General features: G+C 42.2%; 1 protein-coding gene across 5 annotated transcripts in view; it reads right to left on the bottom strand.

Moving 5' to 3' along the window:
• Positions 1-20,886, bottom strand: part of LOC147029672 (kinesin heavy chain-like) — a 74,129-nt gene that overhangs the window by 35,782 nt on the left and 17,461 nt on the right. For 4 of the 5 annotated variants that reach the window (XM_085872884.1, XM_085872885.1, XM_085872887.1 and 1 more), the window contains exons 3-9: positions 19,484-19,557; positions 19,233-19,337; positions 18,958-19,006; positions 16,347-16,402; positions 13,271-13,358; positions 4,551-4,675; positions 872-976 (exon numbers count right to left, since the gene is read on the bottom strand). In XM_085872884.1, the coding sequence (XP_085729010.1) occupies positions 872-976; positions 4,551-4,675; positions 13,271-13,358; positions 16,347-16,402; positions 18,958-19,006; positions 19,233-19,337; positions 19,484-19,557 (602 nt within the window). Of the gene's footprint in view, positions 1-871; positions 977-4,550; positions 4,676-13,270; positions 13,359-16,346; positions 16,403-18,957; positions 19,007-19,232; positions 19,338-19,483; positions 19,558-20,886 lie in introns of those variants that run through there. The other variant, XM_085872888.1, reaches the window with a different exon arrangement.

Genomic DNA, 20,886 nt, shown 5'->3' with positions numbered 1-20,886 from the left:
TGTCCGTCCGTCTGTCCGTCCATCCATTCCTGTCCGCACTCAAACTCCCAAAGTTTTTAACTTTCACGTTTCATATTTGGTACATAGGTACAGACTGTGGAGACGGTGTGTCGTGACGTACGTTTGTCATCTAAAGTGGTTGCTGTTTTCCATGTAGTAGCACAATTCTGTATATGCCTTCTTGTTCAGGTGTATATTGTGCTCACTTGAGCTCTTTTTAAAATTAAAATGCCATGCACAGAGTTGACCAATACAAAATATGTGTTTTATGTTCATTCCAAATCCAAAATATGTTTGGATGGAATTGTTCTAAATGAATAAAAATAGGACCACTGGACCTGTTTCGTATCTGGGCCCGAACCAAATGTTGTATCCCAAAGTTGGTAAGCATTCTAACTGGTGGGTCTGGAGAGGAAGGTTTTTGAATACATTTACATGATTTTCCCAAACATTTTCTAAGTCCGCCATTTTGACACACTTCGGGTTACATGATCGGCATGACCTCCACAATTTAATAACACGACCTTGTCCTAATGTTGTAACCCAAATTTGGTAGCATTCTGACTGGTAGGTCTAGAGAAGAAGATTTTTGAATACATTTACTAAGTCGACCATTTTGACCTACTTAAAGTCACGTGACTGGAGCGATCTTTGCAATCCCTTTACAAGTCAGGAGAGGAACGTTGCTGCCAAATTTCAGCCGGATTGGCCCAGCGGTTTGGCCAGAATTGTCGAAATAGGAGATGGATGGACGGAGGGATGGTGCGCGATAACAAGACCTTATCTGGAATTTAAATTCCAGATAAGTTAATAATCCAGTAGACAATAAAAAGGCCATGTGCATGACTGGGTGTGTATTTATTTCACTCACACGACCCTCAGCCAAACACGAGATGACGTTGCACAAAGCTGACAGCGATCGATTGATGTTTTTAGCTTCATCCAGCACTGATCCTTCCGCTAAGGTTTTGGAGACCTGGTTATGGAAGAGAGGGAAAGACAATGACTCTATGTGAGATCATGCTCGTTCATCATGTCATTTCTCAAATCGGTGAATGTTACTATAGAATTAAGAACTAGTCTTACTGGTGAAGGTTATAGTGTCATTCTGCATCAGCAGAGAGGTCGAGGAATGGATGCAATCACCAAGACGTTAATTGAGGTGTGTGAACCACCATATGAAGCAAGGAGAAACTAACGTTTTAGGCGTTAACCCTTTGTCGGAGCAAAAGGTTTAATGCCCGAAACGTCAGCTTCTCCATGCCTTCCACGGCGGTTAGTATACCTCGATAAACGTCTTGTTCATTTCATCCTGTTAAAGTTACTAATTTAGCTTATAAATTTTGGTTGCTTTGATTTAAAATACATTAACCTTTGCTTGCTGGGTTGAGTAATTATCCCCCCATTTTTGAAGTGGCCACCACATAGTCCAGATGTAATGCCACTTGACTTTTTTTTCTTTTGGGACACCTGAAATCAGTGATTTTTACCACGAGGCCACACAATATTGAAGATGTAAAGCATGAAATCAGAAACTAATGTGCTAAAATCGATGTGTCAATATTAAGAAATGTTCAAAGAAACCTACATACAAGAACTCGTATGCCAGTGGCTCGCAATCCGAGCAATTATTCAAGTAGAATTGTAAAATAAGTATCCCGATGATTCCAGAATTTTGAAACACCTTGTGTAATGTAGTAGGGTCGCTGAGTAACATGGTATTTGTAATCACAACAAACACATTGTTTTGTGGGGGGGTCACATGATTCGTTTACAAATCGTAATATTTTCATGAGTCAATCACAAATTGTACATCAACCCCTTTCCAAATCTTATGACGGTCAAAGATAGGATGCAATACATCAGGTTGCCAGTCTGTAACATTATTGAGCCATTAACTCAGCATAGTCACAAGGTTCCCATTCTCAATTATTCATGGTAGATTAGCAAACTATAATAAACTATATTACCAAAAGTATTGGCACAGTACGCCCAAAACTGAAATTAACTCCCACCACCCTGTTCCACTCACCAAAGCAACATGTTCAACATTTATACTGTCCCAAAATTTTTTGATAATGGAATGCATGTTTACATATTTTTCAGTCCAAGTCTAAATATTTTTTGTCTACATGATCGAGGCTTGGGAAGAGCTGGAGTAGAATTGAAGGGAGCATAATCCATCCATTGGGACCATATTCTGTGCAAAGCGTTGGTGCTGCCTAAGCAGTCTCCTTCGCTATTGGGCTCAATCCTGGATGGGTCACCACTCCGACATAGGATACCAGCAAGCTGACAATCATTTTGCCGACTTTGGAAGGATGACAGGCAGAGTCAACCGCATCCATCCATCCACTGGGACCATACTCTGTGCAGAGCATTGGTGCTGCCTTCGCAGTCTCCTTGGCTATTGGGCTCAATCCTGGATGGGTCACCACTCTGATATAGGATACCAGCAAGCTGGCACTCATTGACGGTTGACGGGCTGAGTCAACCACACCTGGTATTAATTCAACAGCTGAGAGGGGTTTGAACTCAGGATCCTAGGATCCCAAGCCTCACCACCCTAACCATTAAGCCAACACCAGTTATGAACATAATGGAAAGGGGGAACATCAGAGCAGAGTAGAGGTGAGAGTGAGATCAGTGCGATGGGGAGAAGAACACATGGGGGTGAACAAGCTGTGCACAAGCTGAATGAAACACAGCAAGAAGAGGGAGGGAAAGGCTGGGATGAAAGAGAAAAGGAACAAACCAACTGACGACTAAAAAAACTAAAGGGGGTGAGAGAGAGGGGGGGGGGGTAATCGCAATAATCTGGAAAAAGGGAGTGCTTGGGAATAATCATGAGCTTGGATGGGGATGACCCGAGGTAGTGGTGAACAGCTGTCTTGAAGCCATGGAGGGACAGATGGGATTGAACAGACTGGGGAAGTTGATTCCACAGGTGAGTGAAAAGAGAAGCAATTGAGTGGAGGTGAGCAGTGAGCCTGGAATTTGGGAGTGTAACAAGAATAGGGTTACTGGCAGACTGTGTACACCTTGCAGAAACCTGGGAGGGACAGAGCCAAGAGAGGGTAGAGAAAGGACCGTTTACAAAACCCCCCCATCCACTTTCTCAACAATCCTCTGGAAGAAGTCTTTTCTTTCAAGCTTCTGGGTCTCACTATCTGCCATGACCTTTCCTGGGAAAGTCACATTTCCAACCTCGCCTCAAAAGCCAGTCGCCGACTGGGAATCCTCCGTCGTGCAAAGTCCTTCCTCGGCCCTCTTGAGCTCCTGACCACTTACAAAGCTTTTGTCCGTAGCCTGATGGAGTACTGCTCTCCCCTCTGGGCTGGTGCTCCTGCCTCCCACCTTTCTCGACTTCACGCTGTCGAAACCAGGGCATTTAAGATCATTGGCATCTCCCGCAATGAAGCTGAGTCATTGGGCCTCTCACTCAATCACCGCAGGTTGGTCGGTGGTCTTTCTGTCTTCTACCGACTCCTCTCCAGCCTTGCCCCCCCCCCTGCTCTCTCTGCGATTTGTCCCAACCACATTTCCACAGGGCGCTCAAGGTCCGCCAACAACCCCCTTCTGGTAAAACTACCAAAATCACGAATCACTGCTCATCTTCACTCTTTCATTCCTCTTTTTCCCCGCCTTTGGAATAAACTTCCTCACTCTATTCTTTCCCATTCTTCCCTCCAGGCTTTCAAAACAGCTGTTCACCACCACCTCTTATCTTCCCCCATCCAAATCCTCGATCTTTTCTACCCCCGATAATCCACCCAAGCCCACTTCCTTCAATTCTTCTGCTTTCCTTCCTGAAAGTCCCTGTAATGTCCATCTTCTCCTCGCCATGTTCCCCGTCCCATCCCCATCCCTCTCCCTTCCACAGTTCACCTGTGTCTGTTCCCCAATGTTTTGTCCCTTCCACTCCCGCCCCTCTTGTCTCATGCCTCCTTGCTGTGAGTTGTGTGTTCGCTCTCATACGAGCCTCGACCAAGGTATACAAAAAAAAAAAAAAAAAAAAAAAAAGAGGGTGCAAGTCCAAAAAGGAGGCATGAGAATACAGAGAAGCCACAAACCTGTCTGCGATGCAAGAGTCACAGGCTTAGACACTCAGTTTTGGCATGGAAAGTCAGTGCCTTTTGAAAAACTGTACGGCCAGGCTTGATATTATTGAAATTGAAATAATATTCGAGGCTACAAAGTAAATGAAATTGGTGCCTTTCAAAAGGTAGGCCATTGTGTGCATTGCCTGCCATGAGCCTGCCTCAACACCACCTGCTCTCCTGTCAAGGACAATGGTAAATCAGATCAAATAAATGAACATGCATAAAGTGTTTAAGTTGGTAAATGAAACACAAGTGCAATTAACTCAATGTCAAAAAACATTATTCAACTCGTACATTACCTAAAAACCCTCAACTCAAGACGCTGTCAGTGCGGTTCCAAATGTAAACCCGACAGGATTCAGATCCCCAAAAGATACGTTTCCAGTCTCCACATATCACCATTTGAGGAATCTGCATCGTAAAGCGGGAGAAGTTATTGTAACGTACCTTCTCGCTCCCAGCAAGATCCACCAGACAAAGCTTCCCGTTTAAGATCTGTTTCGTTTTTTTGTTCTCCTGCTTCACACTCAACATGAAGATGCAGTGGCTGCGTGAGCTGTGCTCATTCATGTCTGCAGACAGAAAATTGCATGTTTTTATTTATTTATTTCATACTTCTTTCTCCCGAGACAAGGCTTGGCTTGTCAGGGTGACGGAAGCTTTTGAAAATATGAGGGCCATTCAAAAGGTTCTATGACCAAGATACATATTGTTGTGGGCCGGGATTCGGTGGCGATAAACGACCACGAGGGGCAGCAGTAGGGTCGTCTCCACCGAACACCCCGGAATTTAGGTCGTGACTCTCGGATAAGTCCGAAAGGTCTCGGGTCCCTTAGCAGACCGTGGACGCCAATATTTCGACGGCGTTGGGTGGGGTTAATTGCCTAATTTCATTATACCTAAGTACCCACGTCGTCTAACTACCGGGGAAAACCACACCCTCGACGGACCTCGGGCGGAACGGGCCGCTTCCCGAGCCCGATGCGGGTGTAAACAGAGCGGGGATTACCAAGATCCGTCGGTCCAAATGAACAATTTACGACACGAACGGCCTCCATAATTCCCAATACGCACCATGCTAAACCAATGAAAGAAAGTGACAGACAACGAGCTGGTACAATGAACAATTGGGGGTTTATTTATCATGGGGCAAGAGAGCACAAAGAGCAGAGTTAAAACCAAATATGAGAAATGCAATTTACAAGGAACACAGGCACTTAACAGTTTCTACTTACAGACGGGGCCCAATGGACACACACACACACACACACACACACACACACACACACACACACACACACACACACACACACACAAGAAATGGACCACGTGGGTCTTTATTCGGCCCCTCAGCCCAGAGGGAAGGCGAGCTGGGGGAACAGAGCCTTCCCTCCTCGTGTGGTCACACCGGACTCCAATCACCACGGTGGGACTCAAACCCATGTTCCGAAATCCACGGGTCCACGACCCTCGCTGCTCGGCCACCATCACCACGAGGAGCTACCGCAAAGGACCGCAGACCATGACCGAGACCAAGCCACCACAACAGACCAAAAGCAATCGGCCACGATGACTGCAGTACTCTGGTCCTGACAACCACTCTACTCTTTCTCTTCTCTTGCCACTCGCCTCCTGATTGGACGAGGGATTGTCGGGCGACCAGTGGCCTCCCCTCATTGGTCGGAGCTTCTGAGGGAATGAGCCTCCTGATTGGATGAAGGGCGCGCTCTTGCCCTCGTGGGCGGAGTCGGCTCTGAGGCGATGATGCGAGGAACGAAGGAGATTTGTTTGCGATGTAAAAAAAAACCTGACTATAAAAGAAACCCGCAGCGCACACATGAAATCAACCCATTAGACAGAAGGACGGGGCCCTGACTATAAACACATACTTATCAAAATAACCGAACTGCGGGACTGCTGTCTGTTTGTGTGCAAATGGCTTCCAGATTCGTAACAATACAATCGTACTTAGGCATGCCAACATAATGTTCCTCGATATATGTATTTTTTTTTTTTTAAGAAGAAGAAGAAGGCACTTCCAACCACAGTAAACTAGATTTACTTCCCTAATTTGAGCAATAAGTAAAGCAGACCTGGTCAAGGGGCGACGTTTCACCAACTTCACAGCCGGCTTCCTCGGGCCAATAGACTGAGACCCTCGGCACGTGTCCGGTTTTTATTCCGACAGACCGCTCATTTCCAGTCACATGCTCGTGCTCGGGGTTAAATGGAGGAGTACTTTTTTATTTCATTTAGCAAACTTCAAGCAAAATAAATATCAAATGACATCATCGACGGGGTGCTCTGCTCTATTTTTTGTTTTTACTTACACGTGATCTGGTGTTATATGTGTGTTGGTGAGCCTGTGTGTGTGCACATGTTGTTTTTGTGTTTCAGCAGCTTGAACATGGCTGGTTTTGTGTCTCGGTTGGACATGATGAGATGTGGATTGTGCGAGTGTTAGGGTTCTCATTGGGCGTTGTACACACGCGGGTATGGTTTTTGAGATCGAGTGGTGTTGTTTGTTTGCTCACCTTATCCAGCTGTTTGCACCATCCATTTTTTTGCCATTTTCATCAGAGGTGTGTATTGTGTGGGTATGTCCACCGTCTCCCCAGTTAGACCACCCTCTCGTCTCTTCACGTGCCACGCTTCCAGTATCAACCTGTGTCATTTGTTGGATATCGTGTCTCGGACACGGATCCCATCAGTCAAATTTGTGGCCAGATTGCAGGCAATGACATGCTATGGCTGACTGGGTCACCTTTCCAAGCCGAATTGCTCTATGATGTTCATCCAGCCTTTGTTTTAAATTTCCTCCAGTTTCACCAATGTAAAATTGGTCACAGTCTTTGCATGATGAATGGTAAACAACTCCAGATTTATCACCAGTTGGTATTGGGTCCTTTAGTTTTGAAATGACATTACAGATGGTGCATAGAGGCTTGTAGGTGACACCAATCCATGCGCTGCATAATACTTGGCAATCCTTTCTGAAAGGCCCGGGTAGTATGGCAGGACACAGAGCCCAAGCACGTCTGGCTCCTTCCGTTCTATCCAATTTGGTTCTTTCAAGGTGGGGAATATCCCTTTCGTTGGTTGGGCATTCCAGTCTACATTTTTGTTATTTTCTATGAATTTTCATTTATGCAGAAACCGATAGAGAAAAAATTCGGATAAGCTAAAAAAATTATCACATGCATGTCGTTATATGGATGATATTTGTGTGGTTAACCATAATTTTTTGAAAGGCTGCTTTACAAGATTTATCCAGATAGATTGATTGCAAAAAGGAGTGGGAATGATTGTACAGTTGCTGCATATCTGGATGCGTTGATTCGATCAAATCTCATCAGAAACAATTTCTCTCCTTACACGTCTTTCACACTTCATATATATATATATGTATATATATATATATATATGTATATATATATATATATATATATATATATATATATATATATATATATATATATATATATATATATATATATATATATTGTTGCAGTTCTAGGAAACGCATCCCTCCAAAGCAATGGTTTCCATCATGCCGTGGTCCCCAGACAGTTATTTCATTAATATACATACAGTTAGACCCTTCCTTCTTGTCTAATGGGACAAACGGGACAAGTGCGTTGTGTGAATCTCATAGTTAGGTCTGATTATATCTCTGACTTCATTCCTACTCTTCTTTTTCTCTTATTCCTGAGATAAATTCAAGCAGGCACTGCACTCGGACAGCCACCTGTAAAAACTGCGGCCATGCCCTTCACTGTAAGAATGGGTCCTCGCGAAGGCCAGCCATGGAAAAACAAACACCAAATGCCAATGCCGTACAGTACGCACGCGATGCACTCTTTTCAACCCGAATCTCCATCTAAAAGTTATATCTGTACTCTTTTCAACCCATACCTACATCTAATAATGATATCTATCTTCTCTTTCAATCCAAGTCTACGTTTAATACCTAAATTTATACGCTTTTCAACCCAGTTCTGAGTGTAATAATTATATCTATCTTCTTTTTCAATCCGAATCTCCATCTAAAAATTATATCTATACTCTTTTCAACCCATACCTACATCTAATAATGATATCTATCTTCTCTTTCAATCCAAGTCTACATTTAATACCTATATTTATACGCTTTTCAACCCAGTTCTGAGTGTAATAATTATATCTATTTTCCTTTTCAATCCGAATCTCCATCTAAAAGTTATATCTATACTCTTTTCAACCCATACCTACATCTAATAATGATATCTATCTTCTCTTTCAATCTAAGTCTACATTTAATACCGATATGTATATGCTTTTCAACCCAGTTCTGAGTAATTATATCTATCTTCTTTTTCAATCCGAATCTCCATCTAAAAGTTATATCTGTACTCTTTTCAACCCATACCTACATCTAATAATTATATCTATCTTCCTTTTCAATCCGTCTACATTTAATACCTATATTTATACGCTTTTCAACCCAGTTCTGAGTAATAATCATATCTATCTTCCTTTTCAATCCGAATCTCCATGTAAAAGTTATATCGATACTCTTTTCAACCCATACCTACATCTAATAATTATATCTATCTTCCTTTTCAATCCAAGTCTACATTTAATACCTATATTTATACGCTTTTCAACCCAGTTCTGAGTGTAATAATTATATCTATCTTCCTTTTCAATCCGACTGTGTGTCTAAAAGTTATATCTATACTCTTTTCAACCCATACCTACATCTAATAATTAAAACATCTGCCTCAATCCAAGCCTACATTTAATACCTATATTTATACGCTTTTCAACCCAGTTCTGAGTAATAACGGTCATATCTATCTTCCTTTTCAATCCGAATCGCCATGTAAAAGTTATATCGATACTCTTTTCAACCCATACCTACATCTAATAATGATATCTATCTTCTCTTTCAATCCAAGTCTAAATTTAATACCTATATTTATACGCTTTTCAACCCAGTTCTGAGTGTAATGATTATATCTATCTTCTTTTTCAATCCGAATCTCCATCTAAAAGTTATATCTTTACTCTTTTCAACCCATACCTACATCTAATAATTATATCTATCTTCTCTTTCAATCCAAGTCTACATTTAATACCAATATTTATACGCTTTTCAACCCAGTTCTGAGTGTAATAATTATATCAATCTTCTTTTTCAATCCAAATCTCCATCTAAAAGTTATATCTATACTCTTTTCAACTCATACCTACATCTAATAATTATATCTATCTTCTCTTTCAATCCAAGTCTACATTTAATACCTAAATTTATACGCTTTTCAACCCAGTTCTGAGTGTAATAATTATATCAATCTTCTTTTTCAATCCGAATCTCCATCTAAAAGTTATATCTATACTCTTTTCAACTCATACCTACATCTAATAATTATATCGATCTTCTCTTTCAATCCAAGTCTACATTTAATACCAATATTTATACGCTTTTCAACCCAGTTCTGAGTAATTATATCTATCTTCTTTTTAAATCCGAATCTCCATATAAAAGTTATATCTATACTCTTTTCAACCCATACCTACATCTAATAATTATATCCAATCTTTTCCCTCAATTCCTGACACAGATCAGGGCTGAGACCGCACACACCACCGCCTTTGATAAATAACCGCATGCTCGATGGCGGCGGATCCACGCACAGCCCATTGATAATTTATTATCATCCACAGAGCGGGGCGCGAATGGCACACATCTTGTTCGGGTCTCCGCATGGGTTTGCCATATCATCTTATCGTAGTCTTCGCTGACCACCGTGGCCGCGGGTATCTCCCGCAGCCAGCGGACGTCTTCTCACCTTTCTGCCCGGCGAGGCTGCTGCCAGGCAGAGGCATGCTGCATGGCTCGGGTCACATGACGTACGGACAGGCAGCGTATTGACCGGCGCTGCCTGCCGGTCGTCGCGGCAAGGCCCAGGGGTTCGGTGCAGGGCAATTCGTGTCACGGTGTTCAGTGCGGGACGATTCTGCAGCTCGGAATCATCTTGCTGGATGTAAAGTGGCCGGGGCCCAATCAGAGTGCCCGATTTGGGTGACGACATCTTATTGGGTCATCGCCCCCGCCCCGCACCACAGGGTCTATAAAAGGACTGGACGCGGGGCCGTTGGAGCGCTCCTCATCTGCTGGTGGTTTTCCATCCCTGCTCATTGCTCCTGGTTCCTGTCGGCTCGTCCTGATCTCTGTCTAGCCTGGGATCGACAATCCGCACATTTGCCTGCTGACTCCACCCTTCTTCACCAGCTCGCTGCTGACTCTGCCCTTCTTCACCGCCTCATCGCTGGCTCCACCCACCCACCTTGTCCTGTCTGCCACTAAGCCCACTTGTTTTGACTCTGCCTTTCTCCACCCACTGGCTTCTGACTCCGCCCAGAGTCCTTCCTTCATGCCTGACGGTCGCGCCCCATCCTCTGGATCGACGCTTCGCTGCATGAAGTGCCACGAAGCGGGAGATGACGCGCCAGCTGTCAGGGAGGTATTGCCCAGCGGAGCATCCCTCCAAAACGTCCTGGTGGCGTGGTCGATCAATCGTGCAAGGTATTGAGAGACCGTTAACCTCATCTCCCCTTTTTCTCTTCATTAACTCTTCTTCATCGGTGTGTGTGTGTGTGTATGTGTATGTGTATGTGTATGTGTATGTGTGTGTGTGTGTGTGTGTGTGTGTGTGTGTGTGTGTGTGTGTGTGTGTGTGTGTGTGTGTGTGTGTGTGTGTGTGTGTGTGTGTGAGTGATGGCACCTGTCCTCATTCAGGGTAAGAGTGTAGAAGAATTACATAGGGATAACTCTGCTCTGTGTCTGCTTTCGTAAGTTGATTGTATGATTGTCACACCACACTTTTCTTCCTATCTCTGCTTACATAGAACAATAAACTCAATTAATGGTGCCACATATCTTTCCTCGCCTGCCTGTTAATAAATTATTCGTAGAAATGTTCCCAGCTCGTTTTTGTCTTTCCTTTCATTGATCCAGCATGGTCCGTATCCGAGCCTAGCCGGGACTTTCTTCCCAACGATCCGTTCCTTTGAGCCAGTACATCCTTGGCAGAGTCGCTCGGCTGCATCTGATCTGGTAAGGTGATCTGGTTTGGACAAGGTGTACCGAGGGCGTGTCCCCCGGTAATTAGCTCACGTGATTAATTAGGTAACCCGGTTAACCCATAGATGGAGGACCCTAGGTCACGTGGTTGAGTTATTAGCATTCATGGTTGGTTAGCGACCTTCCGTGTCACGGAGTTATCCTTGTGCGACGGCCTGCGATTCCGAGGAGTCTGGTGGGAGCCTGAGATAGCTTCCCCCCATCGTGGTCTTCTCACCCAACCCCCGGCCTGTAACAATATATACACCAGTATATTGGGAAATTTTAAAAACGTTGATGTATCTTGGACTTTTTTGAGTATCTCATTCATCGAACTTTCTGTAACGTCCCACATACCATGATGAGAAAAAGTTTGTGAACCCTTTGGAATTTTCTGTATTTCTGCATGAATTTGACCTAAAATGTGATGACATCTTCATCTAAGTCCCAATAACAGATAACGAGAACCTGATTAAACAAATACACACACAAAAAATCCACTTTTTCATTTATTTATTGAGCCAAATGATCCAACATTCATTTTCTTTGGCAGAAAAAGTTTGTGAACCTCGAGGTTAATCAGCTCAACTCTCAGGGTAATTACAGTCAGGTGTTTCAATGGCATGACAAGCAGGAGTGAGCTTGGGTGGCCCTGTCTTGCCCTATATTAAAAACAAACTTTGTTCATCACCATCAGAGTCTGGTCTTCACCACACAGGTTTGTAGAAGCGTGTCATGCTCCAATCAAAAGAGATTTCTCAGGACCTCAGAAAAAGAGTTGTTGATGCTCATTGGTCTGGAAAGGGTTACAAAACCATGTTAAAGATGTTGCTTCACCAATCCACTGTCAGGCAGACAGTGTACAAATGGAGAAAATTCAACACTATTGTTACTCTTTCCAGGACCGGTCATCCAACGTAAGTCACTCCAAGAGCAAGGCGTTCAACAATCCAGGATGTCACAGAACCCCAGGGTAACATCTAAGGTTCTGCAGGCATCTCTTGCATTGGTTAATGTCAGTGTTCATGAGTCCACCATGAGGAAAATGCTGAACAACAATGGTGTGCATGTGAGGATAGCAAGGAGGAAACCACTGGCAAACTTAATATTGGTGGTAACAACGTTCTTCTTGGAGAGCAAAGACCACCTGGATGATCCAGTAGGCTATTGGAAGAATGTTCTGTGGACAGACGAGTCGAAAGTGGAACTTTTTGGCTTAAATGAGAAACATTATGTTTGGTGAAAACCAAGCACTGCATTCCAATCTAAGAACCTCATCCTAACCGTGAAGCACGGTGGTGGGAGTATCATGGTTGGGGGGCTGCTTTGCTGCCTCATGACCCAGACAGCTTGCCATCATTGACAGAACCATGAATTCTGGATTGTGCCAGCAAATTGTACAGGAGAATGTCAGGGCATCCATCCGTGAGCCGAAGCTGAACAGAAAGTAGGTCATGCAGCAATACAACGATCCTAAACACACAAATAAATCTGCAACAGAATGGCTGAAGCAGAAGAGATTTTGCTTTTTATAATGTCCAAGTCAAAGTCTAGACCTTAACCAAAGTGAAATGTGGCAGAACCTAAAGCGAGCAGTTAATGTAAAAGTCCACAAATACCTCTGAGTTGAAGCAGTTCTATCAGGAGGAATGGGCCACAATTCCTTCAAGCTGATGTGCAGGACTGAGCAAGAGTTACAGGAAACGTTTGGTTGAAGTTATTGCTGCTCAAGGGAGTGCCACCAGTTACTTAATGTAAAGGTTCACATACTTTTTCTGACAAATTGAATGTTTAAATCATTTTGCTCAATAAATAAATGAAAAGGTAGATTTTTTTTTTTTGGTGTGCTATTTGGTTAATCAGGTTCTCTTTATCTATTATTAGGACTCGGATGAAGATCTGATCACATTTTAGGTCGAATTTGTACAGAAATAGAGAAAATTTGAAAGGGTTCACAAACTTTTTCTCACCACTGTCCCTTCCAAACTGTGGATTATATTCATCATATTGCTTAGCTTTGATCCTGTTTCAGAATACAACATGACCATTACAAACTTACTTGTTACAGCCACGTGTCTGTTGACCTTTGCTTTGAGAATAATATCCATCACCTCTTCAGATGAAGAGACAAACCTTTCTGTACAGCCCTGTAAGGCAACAACACAAGACTAATATAAGACTAAAATCAATTTTCACACACAAAATGCTCACTCCGTTGCACGCGTGGACAGTGTGCTCACCTTATCTCAAACTGTTCTCACAGTATCGCACACAAGCACAGAGCTTACTTTATCATCCCACACAAACAAACAGTTCTCACTTACACTCTTATTATTTATGAAATATGTTAAACCATGTTGGACTAACAGTCACTTGTCAAAAATAAATGCAGGAAGGAACCAATAAAACAAAGTAAATTGCACCACCTTTTCAATCCAATTTTCAGCTGTACGATCTGTCCAGCCCTTCTGGAGAAGAAGACTTTTTTTACAGGTTTCAGGGTAAATCCAATATGGCTGCCAAACCATGTGATCTATGACATCATATGTGTGAACCTTTTATTCCTCATGGATAGGCGGTCATACATGTAAAGTTGCGCCTCGATCTGTTCAGCCACTTCAGAGAAGAAGAATTTTGAAGGTTAAAAAAAAAACAAACAAACAAAAAATATGGCTGCCAAGTCATGTGATCGATAACATCATTAAATTTTTTTCCGTGGACCATTTTATCCCAAGATGACCCTCAAAAATTTTCATACTGATCAGATATAGCATTCTACATATGCAATTATGACATCATAACAAAGGCACCTATGATGTGATTAAAAAAAAATAACACTTATTCCCCATGAGGAGTACTTGCTGTGTACCAAGTTTCATTTTTTTTTTCTTTTTGTGGTTTCAGAGATACAGAGGTCCAAAGTTTTTTTTTTTTTTTCCATTTTTCCAACATGGCTGCCATTCCACGTTACCGAGGACGTCATAATTAGCATTGAAACATTCTACATGAGTTGTCGCACGTATGGTGAAAATTTTGTCTCAATCTGGCAAGCAGTTGCGGAGAAAAACAGGAAAGTTCTGTGCGGACAAACAAACAAAAGGACCCAAACGCAATACCCTCTCCTTCAGCGAGCGTAATGAGAAAGCATCTGAAAATGCAAAGCCCGTCCACAACCACTTTGTACTTGGACTTCTTCTCCTGTATGCTAAACATGAAAGCGGATTTTTTTTTTTAAACAAAACAAAAAAAATTGACGATTTTAAGCAACATTGACCTTTTGACCGCAAAACAATCGCTCAATGACCCAATATGCAAACCCTGGTCAAATTTCAAGTCAGTTGAATGAAATATGACGATTTTATGCAACCTTGACCTTTGACATTTTGATTTTAAAAAACTATCAGCTTTGAGCTTTTGATTGGTGGACCAATTCAGTGACATAATAAGCAAATTCTTAAAATTTCAGGTCAATTCGATGAAAATTGACGATTTTGTGAGTTTGAACCTTTGACCTTTTGACCAAATTATTTATTTGTCTTCTCCATATTCTCAAAATAAAGCTTTGTTGAAAATTTAATGACAAAAGCTCAAATGGTAAAAAAAAAGTTTGCACACACACACACACACACACACACACACACACACACACACACACACACACACACACACACACACACACACACACACACACACACACACACACACACACACAATCGGTATCTGTTTCACCTTCAGGTGCCTTCAGGGAAACCTAGAATTGGTAATAAAAGACTATCTACAAAGCATTGTGATGCACGTCCTTCAGACAAAAACAGGATGATATCTTTTTCTGGCCACCAAAGCCTCTGAATCTGATGCTGATCGAGCATCTCTGAGATCAGTGTTCAATTTCGTATTCATGATGACAAGTTGTGGTCACGCCATGTTCGAGGTGGTGCAATTTACTTTGTTCTATTGGTTCCTTCCTGTGTTTATTTTTGACTAGTGACTGTTCGTCCAACATGGTTTAACATATTTCATAAATAATAAGAGTGTAGTCACATGGTTCGGCAGCCATTGGATTTACCCTGAAACCTATAAAAAAAATCTTCTCCAGAACGGCTGGACAGATTGAGGGGAAACGTCACACAAATGTTCCCCAAGCCTTGGGTGTACAAGTTTGTTCAGGAATAATTGATAGATCACATGATTTGGTCGCCATATTTGATTGAAGAAAATATTAAATAATGTTTTCTCTGGAACCGCTTAATCAATTGACATGAAACTTCACAATTATGATCTAGTTGTGATGGGGAATACATGTTTTAAATTCCAACTTGATCGGACACATGGTCTGGCAGCCAGAAATATTTAATCTTTTGAATTGGGGTCTTTTTTTCCTTTTTGTTTTTTTTTAATAAGGCTCACTTGGCTGTGCTTGCATGGGTTTGAGGGCAGAGGAGCAGCAGCTGGGATACGAATCCTATCCAGGTTCCTCCTGATGGCTTCATCTTTGCTTTTTGCTTGTTTGGGTTCCTTCTGATTACTCCATTGCAGGACTGTACCCATTTGGTGTTCCATTTGATTTGAATTGAATTTATTTTAATCCCATTCTAAATTCAATTGAATAAAAATGAAAAACGTCATGAGTCAGGGTCAGGTGTCCGATCTAAGCGGGGTTGCGGGGGTACGTTTTGGTACCCGGTCACCACTCCCAGTGTCCGATAAAAGCGGGACTTCTTGGTACTCGGTCACCACTCCCAGCAGTTATAAAGTGGCAGTTCTAAGTATCTCTCTTATTAATTATGTAACACACCAGTAAACAAACAGCACATAAAATACACCACACAAAACTACACCCAATAATTTCTGGCAAGGGTCTGCAATCTCTGATTGCTCTTTCTGTTTATGAATTGTAATGTCTGTGTCTTTCATGAAAAAGTACACTGATCTCTCCAAAAGTTCTTGTCATGCATGTGATGCATGTATAAGCTGCTCCACGACCTTAAGTTGACTGCAAAAATGGGATGGATTTTGTAATTATTCACGGAAGGTCCAGTGACCCAGTAAAATAGCTGCACTTTCTGTTTGTACTGTATAAGAAAGCACATTTGAATAGCATTAAACTAAAAATATTTGAGCAAAATGCAAGTTACCTTCACAAAGGGCACTCTGTTCTTATCCTCATGGACAGATAGATTGGTCTTTGTAACTGCAACACAAAAATAAAAACCCCATCAACAACATGCAAGTCTCAGAAGATTGAGTATAAACAGAAATCACAAACATGCACGTTGAAAGCCGTACACATATTATATATGCAAAAAGGTCGATGTTCCATACCATTCTCCCAAATGCAAAGAATCACAACTGCTAATTAGCTCCGCCACCGAAAGTGGACGGAGGTTATGTTTTCACAGCTGTCTGTTTGTATGTGAGCAGGATATCTGATAACAGCTATGGACGGATTTGGACGAAACTCGGTGGACATGTTGGACGTGTGACAAGTACGAATTGATTTGACTTTGGTACAACAATTTTTAAGTGATTTGCCACCATTGAGAGAAAGGGCCAAAAACGATACTGTATATAGCACAACATCTCAAAGTTGTGGACATATTATGACAAAACTAGGTGGATGAATTGGGCAGGTGACAAGAACAAGATGATTAGAATTTGGTTCAGGTCCAGATGCAGATCAGGCCTATCATTGGAATACAAAACATAAACTGTTCAGCCTGGTGCAGGTATGCGCTCTGTTGAGTGTCGTTCTAGTATTTTGCATCATGCTGTATTTGACTGGTGGTAAGGCCTAAGTCACATTTGCTCTACGGCGAGGATACGGCGGCCGTACCCCCTCTGAATTGACAGAAACGTGCGGCGGCCGCAGAGTTTCTGAGGTGGCCTCAGGGTGGCCCTACGCCGTATGGCTATATTTTACTGGCCGTAAGGTCGCCGTGGAATTATAACGCGGAGTTATAACTTTTTTCATTTCTATGTTCGCTGTAGCAATTCGACAAGCCGAAAAAAAAAAATTAACCGATTCGTTACCGTCCGTCTGGCCGCACATTCACCTTAGGGCCCCCCTGCGGTCCCCCTGCGGTCGCCTTACGGGCACCTTGCGTCTACCTTGAAAATTATATGGCCGCCGCAGGAACACCCGAAGCTCACCGTGCGACATCAAATCAAAGACCGTACGGCACCACCACGTTTTCGGTCTCCACAATTTATAAATACGCCGTGCGCTCCCCGAAAAATAAAAACATATGTGACTGCTACATTGTGTGACCGTGGAAATACTGCGGCCGCCATATAATTGCTCGTGGCCGTAGATTTTGGAGACCCCACGGCCATCGTGGCAAATGTGACCTTGGTCTAAGTGGAGTGCTTCTGCAGGTGGTGCTAAAGCTTTATCTTTGCTTTCATAGTGCTTTCTACATGTCTTTAAATACCAAGGTGGGATAGTTCATGATACCACTCTCAATTTTAGTCCGAGTTTTTGTGTAATCTGTCAGAGAAGGTAAAGTATACCGAAAATGTTAAAATATACCCTGAACTGTGCTTCTTGTTTGTTTTTGGAAAATATTACACCTGTTTGGCTTAAAGTTACACAGACATGATAATATTTGGTTTAGAATAAACAGTGTCTATTAATATGAGTTCTCTTCCAAGAAACTTCAGTGCAGGAGGACACCATATGACCATAAAAACCTACGCTATTACCTGAGCAACTTATGGTTGATTGTCCATGCTCCCTCCTTTTTAAGTGCTCAGCATCAAGCAAGAAGCAGCACGTACCGTTTTTAAAGTCTTTTGTGTGACTCGGCCAAAGTTCGAACCACTGCCCTCCCAGAATCACAGTGGCTGCTCTGAGCATTACACCACCGAGGCTGATTGATTAGTCTTAGGCTACTGAATTGTGTTGACACCCTTTATCAAGTGACTGCACTGGTCTGATAGGATGGTGGAGAGGGACCACAATGACATTTTCACAGTCTAGTCTGGGTTAGATTCCCTGACCTGACTATAAGCTAATGGATTCATGGTAGGCAAGAACGTTTTATCGCAAAGTGGGCCATCCCTCAGATGGACATTATTAAGCTGAGTGTCTCATCTGTGAATATTAGTTGGTGGACGTTAAATATCCCATGGTGTCTTTCGTGAAGCTATGGCAAATTATCGCCGACATTCTGAACAAATTATAAATCTGCCACCTTCAGTCGAATATCAGGCACGGCTGGCCATGTTCATGAACGAACTTGAGCCTAAAACCCTCTCTGGCGGCTGCAAAAGAAATGGGAATAACTGAGCCGCTGAAGTACTCAAGAAGTTTTCTTTTCGAAAACGTTTTCAGAGCCAAACACAAAATTTCCGACGACAAGAGCATTGGGAAACTTACCCACCAGTTGGTGGTGGCTGGAAACCATGCAGATGTAGACTACTGTTTGTGCCAAATTTCACTAGTGCCGGATCATGTTCAGCTGGTGGACCTGTCTATTTGTACTGGTTGTTGGTGAGCTTTAAAGATCTCATGATGTCTGTCATCATGAGGAGGTGATTTATCGCCAGCATGGTAGCAGAATTCCAAAATTCCTGCACCCTCAATCGAGCATCCTACGATGGAGCAGCGATCTATCCAGGATTGGTTCTCGACTTGAAACGTTTCTGAACCTGTCATGGTACTCCACGAAGCTGTCAAGAGTAAGGGCCTCCATTATAAAAAGATTTTTCCCAATGTTGCACTAGGATGTAATAATTTAGCTTTACCATCAAGCAAGTCTCTGATCTTCTCCAAGTATATTTCAAAATAAGACATCTGTGGATAAAAAAAACATGGAGCAAGTTATAAGCTTTAAAATTAGTCTCTTCCAGGTTTTTTTCATTTTTGGATTATGATGTCATCGCGAAGCTTTAATTACCAAGTCCAAATTAAATTGCATAACATCTTAACAATGGTTGTATTTCCTTGCAAACACATAACCACAAAAAATACCATCTCCTGTATTCAAACAATCCCAGTTCTTCTGAACTTCAGCACTTACTTTGATGAGAAATTCTAGATTCTCATCCATCGAGTCGATGTGCCCAAAGATATCTTGGATAATGCGAGGGAGGATTCCTTGCTTCAAATGATCATTCAGCTGGCCCTAAAAAAAAAACATTCACGTCAGAGTTTCAGGAAGCACTAATGAAAGTCTGACAAAAAAATAGGACCACAAATTAGGGAATTCATTCGCTGGTATGAAAGCATGATATTTGTGAGGTAGAATCGGGCTACAGGTGAACATAGCACCTCCATTGTATGTGTCTTTCCGGAGGCTGTTTGTCCGTAAGCAAAAATTGTTCCATTATAACCTTGTAGAACATCTGTTATGAAAAGAAGGGTGGAAAGACAGTTAAAGGTTCTGCAGCATTTGATTTACAATTGACTACTAAGTATAATGAGGATTGCCCATCAGGTTTTAGTAATAAACAAATGTCCAGGTTAAATTTTACACACCCCCACAATAATAGCAATAATAACAAAAATACATTTGCACTCATCTTCTAGCCTTGATTTTTACAGTATATTTAAATAGTCCTAGTTGTATATTGTTAAATACAATGCTGTTATATGGGGCTTTCAAAAAGGTACACGAGTGAGACATTCATAATATTTGAAATTGCATTGAAAAAGATTGGCCTGTCGGTTCGCTTTGGTAAAGGTTTGTAAGCCTGATCAGATGTTGGTCTAGCTATACATTTAAAAATGCATTAACATATTTTCTTACTAATCACCTGCATGTACGTATATTGAAATAATAAAAATTTGCTTGAGTTGGATTATTTTGAATATCTTATCTCGTTTGGAAAACTTTTGAACACCGACGTTCACCTCCAAAGCCCAAATTCAATTTCTTGAACGTTTGAACATTGTCTTTGGCTCAGCAGTCATGTCATGCACACCCTGCTCATCTCTGCATAGTCTATCAGACCTTGTATGTTTAAAAACTACAGGTGGTGGACAAAAAATGGAAACTCCTGTGTAAATGAGGGACACCAAGCAACTGCTTCCACACAGGTGTGGCCCTTGTGTTAATTAAGCAAATAACATCCCAGCATGCTTAGGGTCATGTATAAAAATGCTGCACAGACCTGGTTGCCTATAATTCTGACCGGCAAGGCTGCAAGATGAGGAACCCCCCCCCCCCCCCACTAAATGCCCACATCCACAGAGCACGTGTGGTTGCCCAATGACTTGATGAGCATGACACTGATGTTGTCCATATGTCATGGCCTTCTCAGTCACCAGATCTGAACCCAATCGAGCATTTACGATTTATGGAATATTCTGGAACAACACCTGAGACATCGTTTTCCATCTCAATCAAACAGGTGTGAGTTGATTGACTTTCTCATGGAAGAATGGTGCTGCATTCCTTCTGCAGAATTCCAGACACTGGTGGACTCTATGCCACGGCACATACAGGCTGTACTGGCCGCAAGTGATGGCCCAACGCCCCATTAAGTGACTTTACATTGGTATTTCCATGGTTTTTTTTGTCCACGAGCTGAACATTATGGTGTACCACTTTTGCAAAAGTAGTTGCTGGAATGAAGCACTATGTGCCTATCGATTCCACTCATGAAGTTAGGTGATGGACTAAAGTTTGAACATTTTCCCGCCTTTTTTGACCGCGGGCCGCCATTTTGAAA

Source organism: Eptatretus burgeri, chromosome 3 (genome assembly GCF_056783735.1).
Source record: "Eptatretus burgeri isolate ZD-2024b chromosome 3, Ebu_testis_v1, whole genome shotgun sequence".
NCBI lineage: Eukaryota > Metazoa > Chordata > Myxini > Myxiniformes > Myxinidae > Eptatretus > Eptatretus burgeri.
The sequence above is the reverse complement of the archived record's forward strand: the minus strand, read 5'-3'. Positions and strand labels throughout refer to the sequence as shown.